Source organism: Psammomys obesus, unplaced genomic scaffold (assembly GCF_907164565.1).
Source record: "Psammomys obesus unplaced genomic scaffold, mPsaObe1.curated_primary_1811, whole genome shotgun sequence".
Classification (NCBI taxonomy): Eukaryota; Metazoa; Chordata; class Mammalia; order Rodentia; family Muridae; genus Psammomys; species Psammomys obesus.
In genome coordinates, this window is record NW_026596256.1 from 16,708,392 (window position 1) to 16,723,759 (window position 15,368).

Consider the following 15,368-nt stretch of genomic DNA (forward strand, 5'->3'; position numbering starts at 1 on the left):
ACTGACCTAGGAGATCCATGAGAACAGAGAACAAATTTGTTTTATTTAGTGCTGTCTGTTCCTCATTGCTTAGCCTAGTACCTAGAAAGCATAACTCATAAATATCCACTGAAAAATGAAAAATATTAACCGAAGAAAAAGCACTGAATAGTTCCAACTCAACAAAAATGCAACGTTTTATAATCACAGAGTGTAAAACCCTTTATAAATTAAAAAGCTTTCTATTTCTATTTAACTTACTCACTTTGCCTCTAAGGATAACTTGAATTCAAAAAGCCATTTAAAAGATGTCATATGTAGGCTCATGTGAAATTTATCTAGTCATTGAGATGTTTCTTATTTCCAAATTAAAACTCTATGTAGAAGCACTTCTATTTTTCAGGAGAGTTTTATAACACTAGAACTTTTTTGATAGTACTATATACTGCCTAGAGCTCAGACACATATGAATAAAACAGTTTTGTCCCAAACCAGTAGATTACAACTCTCAATGCAATTCATTGTCCTGGAGACAATGTCATGTTTTGGTTCCAAGTTAAACAACAAATATATATGCGCGCGCGCGCGCGCACACACACACACACACACACACACACACACACACACACACAATCATTTAGATACACCTGTCAGTTTGCAGGAAGTTCTGAAGACAAGAGTGGCAGGTCAATCCAGTCCATGGATGGAATAAGGTTTTAGCTCAGGAGTGTGCTTGCCCAACAGATTGTGAGGCCCTGAATCCAATCACCAGCATTGGAAAACAAAACAAAAACAACACAACACAGGGATACAATCTATAAAGTCCAAATAATGAAAAACTATGAAACAAATTATTTGGCTTCCTATAATAAATCAGTAAAGGAAGGAAGAAAGAAAGGAAGGAAAGAAAGGTAAGAAGAAACAGAACCAAAAACAAAAAGAAAAAAAAAAGGAAACTACAGACCAAGACTGACTTGATGCACAAACCCATTGTAATCACTTGAATCCTGACTCAACCAAACTTTAAAATTGTAACATGTAGGAGACATCTGAAGATTTGAGCATTCTGTAGACAGTTTCTAAAATTAAAGAATTACTATTAATGTATGATAATGGTGCTACGGTTATAGTAAACAGAGATGCCCTTATGTTTAAGCTATAGATATAGAACATTTTATAGATGCAGTATGATGATGGAATCTGCCTGAAACTCTGGGGAATTTGGAAATTAGATGAGGCTCTGGATGAGCAGGGAGATCCCCAACTGATACTGTGGCTATAGTAGAGATACGGAGATTCTATACACTAAAGAATACATTTTCCAATAAAATATTCAAAATAAGCAAAGAAAGCAAAGAAAAATTCTATTGAATCAATTTTTGAGCACGGGGAATGTATTATCCACATCTTACAATCTTGATGCTTGAGCTAACAAAGTTCTTTAATAAGTTAAACTTTAAATGCTTCCAAACTTTTACAGGAATGTAAGTCATATGACTGTGAATACAGAAGATAAAAACAACTGATAGAGAAGAGAGGATGAGGAGGAGGTAGAGTTAGTTCCTCTTTCTTTAGCAGAGACTCTTCATAGGTCAACAGTCCCTGCACTCTTCCTCAGACCTTTAACTGAGGTGTTTGTTTTTTAGTTTCTCGAGACAGGGTTTCTCTGTAGCTTTGGCTTTCCTGGCTGGCCTCAAACTCACAGAGATCCACCGGCCTCTGGCTCCTCTAGTACTAGGATTACAAGTGTGCACCACAGTGCCTGGCTTTCAACTGAGTTTTGATATATTTGTTGGACACTTATTCTATGGGAGGCACTGAGCTAGTGGTAGCCTAATGGAAGAAACAAAACTGAGAACATAGTGCCCAGTCCTTAGATGCTTACAACTGACCGACCCACTGATGTTCTCTAAACATGTTCTATAAACATCCCCTCCCTTTTCCCACTGACATATCCTATTTCTATGTATTAAACTACAAAATATTCTACTTCAAAAGCATACAATAACCCCCAATATGGCAGTTGGCATATTATCCCCAGGCAAAGGGATGGGAAGACACAGGAGCAGGTTACCCTGCCTCTCCTATTAACTTGCCCTCAGCAGGTTATAAAACTCAGCAAGTTCTGACGTTTCGCTGAAACAGCTCAGAGACGCTTAACTTGAAGTCTCTTTACAGAAGGGAGTGACAGCCCTATCACCGAAAGCAGTGGGACCTGGAGGAGGATCTGCATACAGCAGGCCTGCTGGTCCCCTAGTCTGTGAGCAGATCTTTTTGCCTTATCACTTTTTCCCACAGTTGTCTGCTTGTCATCAAATCTATAACGTCAAGTAAAACTGGCATTAAAAAATGTGAATGCTTGTATATCTGTCCTTTGTCATTGAGGCCACAGTCAGAGTCCCAAATATGAAATATATGTACATACATACATATATATTCCCATTACTTATTCTTAAATCCCAAGAGTAGCTTCCTAAATCTTTCCCATTTTTACTTGCCTTACCTAACTCTTATGAAGCATTTTTTTAAAAAAAAGTTGAATAAATTACCCATTAAGAAAAAATTACTTTAGCCCTGTCAGTAGATAGCAGGTTGGGCCTACCTTGGATCAGCTTGTGGCGTGAAATCTGACTTATCTCTACTTGTCTGACTTCTTCAACCCTCCTTCTTCATGTGCATCACACTCCCCAAACGCTTCAAATGTCACTAGCCTGTGCTCCACTAAGCGCAGTACCTACGTGCACTCAGACCCTTTCAGGAAAGGGTCTTATGTCATGAATGTCACCTGTGACTGGATGTCTATAAACACATAGATGTGATCAATGAAGATGATTCCTGGCCCTCTGTAACAGAGAGAGGCAGACCTGGGCGACTTGGAGCATGGTCATACTTGCATGGTTCTTCTCTTGGTTAACGTTACTTGGAAATTTTTCCACTCCCAGCGCTGCTCCACCACGTGTGCGAAGACGACATGGCCATTCCCACAGGCTCCCGCAATCTGAGTGCCATCGATAGACCATGCAATATTAAATATGCTGCCAGTGTTGGGTTTCTCTAAAGCATACGACCACTAGATGGAAAAAGAAGAGGCGAAAATTTTGATTTATTGCTCCATAAAAGTAAAAACTTATAAAACAAGCACATATCACCTATTAAGATACTACAGTGATTTTTAAAAGAATGTAATTCGGGGGCATAGTTTTATTTATTGGAATTTGAATATTTTGCAGTTAAGCTAAAGTAAAACTACATGTCTCTTCCGGAAAACACCCTCTGTAAATCCACAGGATCCAGTGTGCTCACATGGTCTCCAAGGGCACCACATATGGATGTGGATCACAGACATACATGAAGGCAAAACACCCATACTCATAAGATAAAGAATTTTACAATGTATGGTATGAAAGGACATAGCGTGAGACTTACTTTCCTGTGTTCTCTGAAACTGCTACACTAGTCACTTCCCAACAAAGAAATGCTTAAATTTACAACAATGACTTACATCTCCACAACTGTATTTTACACAACCCTTATACACATATATTACACTGCAAGGATCTGCAAAAGCACAATCTTTGTTTGGCATAGTTCAAAATTTTTAACTTATATACACATAAATTTTGCTTAAGAAAGAAAAGCAGTTCTTACACTCTTCATGGAAGAGGTGTTTAGGAACATTCTCATACAGTTCCTCTTAACATGAGACAATATGTAATTTATGTACATCATTGACAATGAAGAGTTACATAAGACAGGCAAGTTCCTGCAGGTAATGAATTATTAAATTTATTTTCATAGAATGGATGAGTGAATGAATAAACGAAAGTCTGAATGTTCACAGAGAAAATGAGAATTATAAAAGTTATCCTCTGCACAACCAATAGCACCCCCTACTGATATATAAAAAAGCTGCATTGCCAGTTAATTAGGAAGCCAAGAGCACCTTGCATCTTCAGATTTTTTTCCCTGAATCTTTTTCTGTTTAATAACTAGTGTACTTCATTACCATATTCCAAATGCTTACTTAAAATACCTATGTAAAATTGAATCACATTTTTAGACACTAAAGGTAAAAATACAGTGTCTTATAGAACCTAGAAAAAAATATGGAACCATAAGTCTAAATTTTATTCCATAAGCAATTCACTTACACTGTGACTTATTTTACTGAGCATCCAGTAATGTTCATTCTCCGTGCATATTTCTTTATTTCTTTAATACATTTATTTCACTGAAAATAATGTTACCTCATACTGAAGAAATACCTCAATGGCTAAGAACACTTGGGTTCAGAACTGCCTGTAACTCTCTCGATGCAGAGGATCGATCCAATACCTTTTCTGGTCTCTGCAGGCAGCCACACACATGTGGCACACATACACACACACACACACACACACACACACACACACATGGTTAAATGCTATCTCTTTCCAGCTTAACCCTTTTCTCACGTTTGTTTATTCATTTGTGTATATGTGCACACATGGTGCATGTGTGGGAGAGGACAGTGCAGTTGGTTCTCTCCTTCTGCCATGTGGGTCTCAGGGATCCAGGGATCGGGGTCAGGTCGTCAGGATGGGCAGCCAGGACCATTACATTACCTGCTTAGCCATACAGTTGTGGAGACGTAAGACTCAGAGTGCATTTTATACTTTCGTAAATGCCTAACAGCTATGTCAAAAGTTTCATGTAATAATTGAGAAAAGCTATCCCGATTAACGTTCATATCCATTTTCACACTTTCTTTTTTTTTTTAAAGATTTATTTATTTATTATGTTTACAGTGTTCTTCCTGCATGTAGGCCTGCACACCAGATCTCATTATAGATGGCTGTGAGCCACCATGTGGTTGCTAAGAATTGAACTCAGGACCTCTGGAAGAGCAGCCAGCACTCTTAACCTCGGAGCCATCTCTCCAGCCTCATTTTCACACTTTCTGGTGAGTGAAAAAATGTACTGCTTTGTCCATTTCAGAATCATGACACTTGCTTTTTAAGACACAGATTTTGAGCTCTGGGAGTGTTTAAACTTCTTTAAGCCCTTGCTTATATTTTTACCTGTAGAAATTTCAATTAGGTTCTTTTAAAATAATTTCTCTGGTTGCACGCCTTAACCCTAGCACTCAGAAGTAGGCAGATATCTCTGGGTTTGAAGGCAGCCTGGTCAGCAAGAGCTCCACAATGGGACCCTGTCTCAATTTTTTTCTGATGATTTATCCACACTTCTTTAATTATCTTGAGTATACAGTCTTTGTCTAACAGCACGATGTTGGATATCTTAGGAATGGTTTTTATCAACCTCTTTTTTCCCCCTATGGATGGGCCACCATCTTCTGCTTTTCAGTATGCCTTCTATCTTTTCTTCTTTATTTTGAAAACTAGATATTTGGAATACCACCAAATGAGTAACTCTGGAAATCAGACCCCTCTCTGTCTGTATAGCTGCCTGATGGAAGCAGCAGTCATTTGCCCATTTAGCAACTTTTCCAGACTGTTTGCTCATAGACTATTCCTCTCCTGTACGGTAACTGAAGTCTTCATTCTGTTATTCAACAGTCAGCCAATGACCTGACACAGCCAAACAGAAAGAAAAAAGCTTACCCACCAATGCTTGGCCAGTTAGCTGTACATGGGGCACTCTTGAAGCACCAAGCCACACCACCAGCAATCCTGATTTGCCTCTCCTTTTGTTCATGCATTGTCCTCGAGCCACCAGTGACAAATGCTAAGTGTCTTCCCTAGTCTTCTCATGTGTGTCTGACCCTGGTCTTGTATGTTGTTCAATGGATTCCTCTGTGAAAGGGAGAGGCCACCAAAGCCTTATTCATTATCTATCTTCCTCTTTTCTCTTTCCTTGGTTTTTTGGGAGTTTGTCTACTGCCTGCTTTATCTGCCACCCCTCACCTCTATTTGGATGTCGATAGCTTTTTGAGGGAGGAAAGGAGGGAGAAAGGAAGGGAGGAAGGGAGGAAGGGAGGGAGGGAGGGAGGAGGGAAGGAAGGAAGGAAGGAAGGAAGGAAGGAAGGAAGGAAGGAAGGCTGGCTTATCATGGGTATCTTTCCTAATAATTGTACACAATCTTTCTTTCCTATTCTTAAAGAGTTGACAGGAATGCATTTTAGGAAAACAGAACAATTGCCAGTTTCCTCTTCCACATTTTGCTAGAATAATACTTCGATGAAACCTGAGCTATATAAGTAACCCTAATAAACTCTTGGGCTTATCAGGACAGATCTGGGTGGAATCCTTGATCTATTTTCAGTGCCATTCTAGGGTGAAGATGTTTGTTTTATGTCTCCACAGGAAAAACACCACACAGAGGCATTCCCTAATCAGCACTGTGAAACTGCCCAGGCTACCCCTGGTCTCCACTAAGAGCCACAAAGCAAGTGGCTCCAAACCTTCTTTTGACAGGAAATTAGATTATGAAGAGGCAGGAGCTGGGAAGGGGATTCATGATAACTAGGTATTAAGACCATGGAGCGCTATCAAGCAACCCATACACAAAAATGACCAGAACCATGAGCCTATGTCTAAGAAATAACTTTCTGGAGTAAGATTTCGCTTTGGCACATTACAAACAGGGCCCAAAAGAATCTATGACCTCATTGGCCCCAGGGGAGCCTCCTACTATTAGACAGACATTAAACTACCCGCTAAGTATCTCTACACCCATCAACTTATTTAGTGCAGCTCTGAGACCTCATGAGCGAGTTCCTTCATGCAGTTAATGCGCAAACTCACATTGAAAGTGCAGAGAGTGTCTATGGAGTGCTCAGCCACAAATGGGACATTGATACCACACCCTGGTCCCTCAAAGGCTAGGGAACCACTGTGGAAGAGGGGACGAAAGGATTTTAAGAGCCAGAAGTTGGAGTAGAGAGGAGTGAAACAGTGTCTTCTGGACATTCCAGAACACCCACACTCATGGGCACAAGGCAATTGTGATTACATAAGGCCTGCACAAGTCAAGCCATCATCCAACATGGAGGGAGGAGGGCTCATGAACCCCTAGCTAAGGCTCTATTTATTTACACTGATGTCTCCAGGGAGGGAGAGTCAGTTTTCTTTGAGGGGGGTGCAAACCCTGGGAGGGTTCCGGAGGAGAGTCCAGAACCCCTAAGCATATGGACAGCACATATTGGGCTCTGCAGGCTACTTGAAAATGTTTCTTAAAAGGGCTGAAGAGATGATTCAAGAGGTTTTTGTTTGGTTTAGGTTTTTTCAGTTGCTTTTCCAGAGGACCCCTGTTCAATTCCCAAAACCTACATGACAGCTCATACCTGTCTGTAGCTCCAATTCCAGGGCTTCTGAGACCCTCACATAGACATACATGCAGACAAAACACAAATGCACATAAGATAAAAATATATCATTAAAAATTTTTTAATTTTGTTGCCAGGTGGTGGTGGCAATATGCCTTTAATACCAGCAATCGGAGGCAGAGGCAGGTGGATCTCTACAAGTTCAAGGCCAGCCTGGTCTACAGAATGAGCTCTAGGACATCAAGGGCTACACAGACAAACCCTGTCTTGAAAAAAAAGGAAAATCTTAAAAGTGAGAAAACATGAAGCTGGGAGGAAGCGAGAAGATGGAAGGTGAATCTGCAAGGAGTTAGGGGTGAACACAAAATATACTGTACGCATGAAAGAAATTTTCAAAGAATTAAGAAAAAATTATACTTAAAAATAAAAGTAAAAATAAATAAAATGTAAAATATAGAACCCAAGAAGATACCTTTTAGCAATACCTAAGTAACCTAAGTAATACTTGTTCATGCTAACTTTATGTAACTCAATTATTGTAATGTTCAAGCAAAGTATCTAGTAAAATAACACAAAATGAGAATAATTTATGTCCTATTACAGGCTATCTTAAGAAAGCATGCAAACAGTAAGGATGATGGTAAGGTTAATGACTTGAACAGTCTTCAGGGGTTCACCTTTAGGAGGTGGTAGAACCTGGAGAGGGCAGAGTAATGCAGAAGGAAGTCTTTATGCACCTGGAGCATCCCTTGAGAGGGATTGTGGGACCCCTGCCTGTGCTATTCCTTCCTCACTTCCTGGCTTGCTCTGCCACACACAGCTGCCTGATGTTGCTTCCCACATGCCCAAATAGTTATGGATTAGAACCTCCAGAAGACAAAAGAAATCTTTTATTCTACAAGCTCATTTCCTCTCCACTGTTACAGTGAGAGAAACTAACATACCAACTCTTGCAGCCATATGCTACTGCTGTGGAGCACCTTAATGAAAAATTCATTCTTCAAGAACAATGGGTAAATGTTAGCCAAGCGTGGCATTTGCCAGAACAGAATTCTGTTCTAAACATAGTATGTACTCTTGCAAAGAAAAAAACCTTACATGTATCCAAACATGAATACTCATGTGAGCTCTCTCCCTCTGTATGTGCACGCGGTACACATGTGTGCATGTTTGTGTGTGTGTGCACATGTGCACGTGGGTATGTATGTATTTGGAGGACAGAAGTTGTTGACATCAAGTATCTTGCTCTATCTCTCGCCACTCTGTTTTAAAGCAGGGTCTCTCTGAACCTGGAACAAAACCAAATACCTAATGAGTGACAGGACAGGAACCCTTATGTCTCCTCTAGCCCCAATACTGGGCAGAAGCGTGCTCCGTGCCTGGCTTTAATATGTATGCGGAGGATCAAAACTCAGGCCCTCGTGCCTACGCAGCAGGTGATAACCAACCAAAGCACCTCCCGAGCTCCCTAAACACGAATCCTTCTGAAAGACAAATACTTCACTTGGGGATTTTAAGAGACTGGTTTGCTTGCTTAAATTTTGAAACAGGGCTTTACTGTTCCTGGCTAGCCTGGACATACATCGACTAGCTGGCCTTGAATTCAGATATCTGCTTGCCTCTGCCTTCCAAGTAAGAGGACTAAAAGTGTGTACCATTGTGCCTGGCACTAAAATTAACCTTTAAATTTACTATTAATTCCTTAAAAAGTATGTGACTAAAATTTTATATGAAACATATGTATACCAAAATAAAAAATAAAAAACTTAAAAGATGTGCACTCCATAAGTGGACATAAATTTGAAGTGTTAATCTTCAGAGTCATGCTCAAAACAAGTATTTCCAAAAAGACAAATAACAGAGACTATGACCACTCTTCAGTTGCAAACCATCTAATTTCCTAACCCAGAAACTGATCAGTCAGAGAGGCTGAGTCAAGTGCACTCACGGAGAATGTCTCTGAAAAGCAAGCGCTGTGGCAGCTCTCACGGCACTCACGGCTGTGGTCACTGTAACTTACCCCAGTTTTATCACACAAGCGCAGTGTATGGAACGACCCAACAGCAAACAACTCTCCATCAGGCGCCCAGGCGACCGAGGTGATAGGGTGTTCGTGAGGCTGAGAGCTGTACAGCACGCGCCCGAAACTATCCCAAACCTACAAAATCAAAGCCATAACAATAAAGTCATCAACTAGAGACGTGACCACCACACAAAGACGACAAAGCAGTATCCCTGGAAATTCACACGCCTCAGAAAAAATGTTTCACAGCATCACTAGCCCTGAAGTAAACTTTAAATCCACCCATTTTAAGGACTTTAAATTTAGTAGTAAAATCTGGCCAGGGTTACTTTTTCCTAGAATTTCTTTCTGCCAAATGAAATTTATCTAATAATTTTTTTCAGTTAAAGTCCCTACCAACTATAGTTACACTAAATTTTACTGTCGGAGGCAGGGGTACACCTCAACAGGAGAATCTTTGCCTACCAAATCCATGAAGAAAGGGAGAAGCATCTTAGCTTTCACAAATTATTCTGGTCTGAAATTGACCAATATTTAGGAAGCTAGGTGGTTTGATTTTTTAAAAACCTAAGTGAATAAAGAAATGAGTCAATTTCAATTGAAGGGCACAGACGTACACACATGCACACATACACACACACCAAACCAAAAAATCCCGAGAGCCGAATTGAGATGTTGCTGCTTATTAAATCAAAATTTTATTATGAGAACTTTAAATAGCACTTAAAGCTGGGAAATAATTTGTTCAATTATTACAGATAAAAAACTAAAAAAAAGTCTTATTTGCTAAATGCGTTTCCCATAAATTTTATTTTTTAAGCCAATAATAAATCTAAACATTACATACCATGACGGTCAGTTTAATTTGTCAACTTAACCAGTACAGGCTGATGTGGGAAGACAGTCTCAGTAAGGGACTGTCTAGCAAGTTGGCCTGGCAACGTGTGTCTGTGGGGCTGTGTCTTGATTGTGTCAAAATGAAGCCGGAAGACCCACTCATTGTGGGGCATGACCCCTGTGTTCTGGGTCTGTAGGCACTGAAAAAACAAACTGTTGGTGTGGCCAGCTGTTTTAAGGCCCTGCCTGCAAAGACAGACTGGAACCTACAATTGTAAGCTAAATGAGCCCTTCCTCTCTGAAAGATGCTTTTGTCAGAGTACATTATCACAGTAACAGGAAATGAAGCTAAGACACATACCTTATACTTACAGTCTTCACCAGCAGATAAAATAAGATCGTTGACTGAGTTCCAATCGACTTTTAAAATAATGCCTTCATGGGCTTTCCACTATGAAGAGGGAAAAAGATATTACTTAACACTTTAGAAGTTATTTTTTTTTCTATAAAAATACTTTCTTCTGTGGCCTTACCCTTTTTTTAGGAGCTGAAGGTCTTACTGTGTTGCTCAGCTTGGCCTAAAGTCCCCAGCCACAGCCTGCTAAGTAGCTGGGACAATGCAGACCACTATCCTGCTCAGCATGTCACCTCTTTCTAGTGCACTTCTTTCTTTCTTCTCCTTTTATTTTTTTCCAATCATCCTTTCATGGATTCTTGTCTTCCTTCCACAGCCACTGTGCAATTTCTCATTTGCTTGTTTTATTCTAATTTACATCACGGAAAGCAGCTAGCCTACATGACCTCCTCTTACATCTAGCTTACATCCAGCCAGCTGCCTGGACTCCAGTTGGAAGCTGCTTACTGCTAAACTGTCTCAAGATTGACGTTAGCATAAGAAACTGGGAAAATGCTATATAATCTACAATATCAGCCGACTGCAAATCTCTGTTGTACTACTGGTTCTCCCAGTGATACTGTCTTCATGCTTGCTTACAAAATTTTCTGTCCCCTTTTTCCCCTTGCAGAGAGGGGTAGGAGAGAGGGCTAGAAATGATCTAGGGTCTCACACATACAAGTATGCATTACCAGTTAGCTGTACGCCAGGCTGTTTTCTGTCATTTCGATCTCTACTGCACAAACAGCCTTAGAATTCTTTCTCTCTTTATTTTTTCTTTACCTTTATGGATCTGGGTCATAAATGGATTATTACAAATCCTCTCTTGATTTACCATATAGTGAAATAATGTTTTCTGTAATAAATACATATTCTATATGTATAAAATGCCTATAGATGGACATATACAAGTTACCTAGAAATTTGCAACTATAAGACAAGCATGTTTTTCTTGCTATTAAACATAAATAATCCAGAGATTAATAGAAAGTAGATCCACACACACACACACACACACACACACACACACACACACACACACATATATATATATATATATATATATATATATATATATATATATATGTATGTATGTATGTATGTCACACAGAAACTGATAATCCAGAAAATAAGCATGGGTATATTGCTATTAAATGTAATTCATGTTTCCTAATTTCCAATTGTGTAATTAGACATTTAGTTAGTTAGTTAGTTAGTTAGTTAGTTAGTTAGTTAGTTAGTTAGTTAGTTGGTTAGTTAGTTAATTTGCCTGAGAGAGAATTTCTCTGTGTAGCCCTGGCTATCTTGGAACTTATTATGTGGACCAGACTGGCCATGAACTCAAAGACTAGACTGCCTCTGCCTCCCAAGTGCTGGGATTAAAGGCATGTACTAACATTCCTGGCAGGTTTTTTTTTTTTTTTTAATCCATTTGAAATATCTTCTGTTTCTTTCTCTTTCTCACAAAATAAGCTGAGGACAATTTCTGTTTTTTGTTTGTTTTGTGTGTGTGAAGCTGTGATCAAACCCAGGGCCTCACACATGCTGACCTACTTTGGAATATATCCCCAAGCCCTGCTCTATTGTATTTAATATCCTACACTTAGCATACTGGCATACAGCAGACAAGCAGCATATTTATACCGAATGAATAAAGATGTTTCCTTGTATAGTATCAGATTCTGAGTATGCAGAAGGTCTGAAAGGAAGTGAGGTTTACAGCTAAACTGCACTCTGCCCACATGGAAAAGCATTCCTCTCTGTGGACAATCCGTAGTTACATGTGCTTATGCTCCCAGAGAACTGTGGCAAGTTTAGATTCCCAGAAAGAATGGATAATTTGCATTACATTTCTAATTATACTCTAACTTCTCTTTGCTGCAGCAAATTGTAACAATGGGTACTTTTTCTTTTCTCTTCTATTCTGGCCTACACAGAAATCCTACAGTATATTTTATGATGATGTGAAAAACTTTCAAGTTTTGTTTATATAAACCTAATTACAGATGTCTTAACTCACATGAATATAAACCAAATGTATAAATAAAAAGATTTCACAATCCTGTTTTTGCTGTGTAATTTCACTGTGGATTTATTGGCTAGTTTTTGTAAGCTTAACACAAGCTAAATTCACCTTAGAAGAGGGAGTCTCAATTGAAAATTTGTCTTTCTAAGAGCAGTCTTTACAAAGCAAAGCTGTTGGGTATTTTCTTGGTTAATAATCGATACAAATAATTAAGGCAGAAAAATGATAGATTGGAAGATATGTTGATAATTAGGTAAATAGATGACAGATAGACAGACAAAGGAGAGATACCATGCACAGTCTATACAGATATGACAGTAAAATACAGATCAAAGTTTCCTTGATCTTGTTAAAAACTGAAATCTACATCTGCCCAACTTCTGAAACTGATGCTTTTTTTTTCTTTCTCTCTCTCTCTCTCTCTCTCTCTCTCTATCTCTGTTTCAAGACAGGGGTTTTCTGTGTGTCCTTGGCTGTCCTGGAACTCACGCTGTAGACCAGGCTGGTCTCGAACTCACAGAGATCTGCCTGCCTCTGCCTTCTGAGTGCTGGGATTAGTGTGCACCACCACCGCCTGGCTCTGACACTTCTTTTTGAAAAAATGTGTTCGATCGCTGAATGGATGTATGTGGACTACATGTGTGCAGTACCTACACAGGCCAGAGGAGGGCACTGAATTCACTGAATCTAACTGGAGTTAGACAGCTGCTAGCAGCAGTGTAGGTGCTGGGACAGAAGCAGGGTCCTCCGCTAAAGCAGAAAGTGTGCTTAACTGCTGAGCCATCTTCTCAGTCCCCAGACTAATGCTGCTTTTGTTTGTTTGCTTGTCATTTTGTTTTTTGAGACAGGATTTCTCTGTGTATCCTTGGCTTTCCTGGACTCACTTTGTAGACCAAGGTGGCCTTGAACTCACAGAGATCTGCCTGCTTCTGCCTTCCCCAAGTGCCGGGATTACAGGTGTGCGCCACTGCACCTGGCCCTAATGCCTCTTAGAACACATACCTCATGCAGCCTGTCAATGTCCACCACCAAGCTTCCTACTCTTCTTAAAAATATTTTATTTTATTATTTTCTGTGTATAAATGTTTTCCTGCATGTATGTCTCGGTACCACATGCACATCTGGCGTCTGTGGAGCACAGAAGATGGCACCAGATTCCCTGGAATGGTGCTACAAACAACTGAGCCATGAGAGGGCTAGAAATCAAAGCTGGGTCCTCCGGAAGGGCAGCCAGTGCTCTTCATGGCTGAGCCATTGCTCCAGCGGCCCCCCTTACACTTTGTTGTAACTCTCTAGTTTATCAAAAGGGAAAGTAGGCGATACGAGTTTGTTATAAGACAACAGCATCAGTAACAGGTGCTCTGTAGCAGGTGCTTACTACATTCCAGGCAGTAATCGTAACAATCTAAGTGAGTAGGTCCTGGGTCAGGGACAAGAAGGCCAACATGCCAAGGGATGCAAAAGCTTTGTCATCACACAGAGGTAAGCAAGGGAAGGCCTCACTCAGGAACTGTGCTGGTTTCAATGACAGCAGTCCAACTTGGCAGTACTGTCCACATGGTCCTGGCTTAAGAGTCAGGAAAGATGCATGAGTAAAGAATTGTGGAACCTTGTCCTGCAGTTAAAGAGAGGTGCTGAGGTCAGGTGTGTAGCAGGGCCTGTATGGAGACCCTGTGAAGCTGTTGCATGAAGCTTGAAGGTGAAGCCTTAGTTACACTGGAGACTCAAGATGTTAAAGATGCCAAAGCCAAGAGATATCTGCCAAAGACAGGGCTGGAACCAACGCAAGAGAGAGAAGTATGCTGTGTTAAGCAAAGCTGGAAGGATTGAACAATCTAAGCCCTTAGACAACTTTCAGAATGGTAAAGTGTATTCTGTGTCACTCTATGTTGGAAGTATATAATTTGCTTTTTTATTTTAAAGGGAGTTATAATTAAAAGAGTGCCTGGAGTCTTAGAAGAAAATTTGTACTTTGAACATTTAAAATGTGTTGAGACTGTGAAAGACTATGAAGACTTCTAAAGTTGGACCCAAATGCATGTTATATTATACCATGTGCCTATGGGGGCTATGACTAGAATGTGGCATTTTGAGTGACAATGGCCCCTACAGACCCCTAAGTTTGAATATTTGGTCTCTAATTGTGGAACTGTTAGGGAAAGCTTAGGAGGTATGTCACTGAAGTAAGGCTTTGATGTTTCATAAGACTTGCGATGTTCCCAGTGTCTCTTTCTCTGCCTTCTACCTACAGAAGAAGACCTAAGCTCCCAGCTCCAGCGCCATGCTTGCTGCCCTGGTGCCATGCTCCCAACCACACAGACATGCACTCTAACCCTCTAAAATTGTAAGCCCAAATAAGCCCTTTCTTCCGTAATATCAAAATACAATCCAAGAATAGAGTCATGTGAGAATTCTGAGTGTTTGTGAGAAAACTCCAAGAACATAAGACAAGAATCTTGTGACCTCAGTTTCTTCAAGTCACAGAGTTATTGTTGGACTTGTGTTTTCGTGTGTAGCGGAAAGGACTGGGTTTACTTCAGCTGTTGTCATTCATACGTGCCTATGAAAAAATGTTTTTGCCATGTATGGCTTGTCCTTGTGACTGTACGCTTTAGTCAGGTGACTCTTCTTAATGCTCCCAGTATGAACTGTCTGACGCTCTCACTAAATAAACTGGCTATTGCAAGAGAATTTAGTCCTCCTCACTTTTAGGCCCTGCTTTCCCAGGCTTACGTGACCAACTAGAGCAGTAAACAGTGTAAGTTGCCTTAGTGCTGGCGTATTATCACAGCCACAGAAAAGTCACTAAAGGCAAAAGCCAAACAACACTGTTATTAGCAAA

The 15,368-nt window shown here is 40.1% G+C and overlaps 1 protein-coding gene across 1 annotated transcript in view; it reads right to left on the bottom strand.

The window, feature by feature from the left end:
• Ift80 (intraflagellar transport 80) overlaps window positions 1-15,368 on the bottom strand; it is an 84,843-nt gene that overhangs the window by 39,201 nt on the left and 30,274 nt on the right. The window contains exons 7-9 of the mRNA XM_055596894.1: window positions 10,468-10,557; window positions 9,267-9,404; window positions 2,870-3,049 (exon numbers count right to left, since the gene is read on the bottom strand). Of these exons, the coding sequence (XP_055452869.1) occupies window positions 2,870-3,049; window positions 9,267-9,404; window positions 10,468-10,557 (408 nt within the window). The remainder of the gene's footprint in view (window positions 1-2,869; window positions 3,050-9,266; window positions 9,405-10,467; window positions 10,558-15,368) is intronic.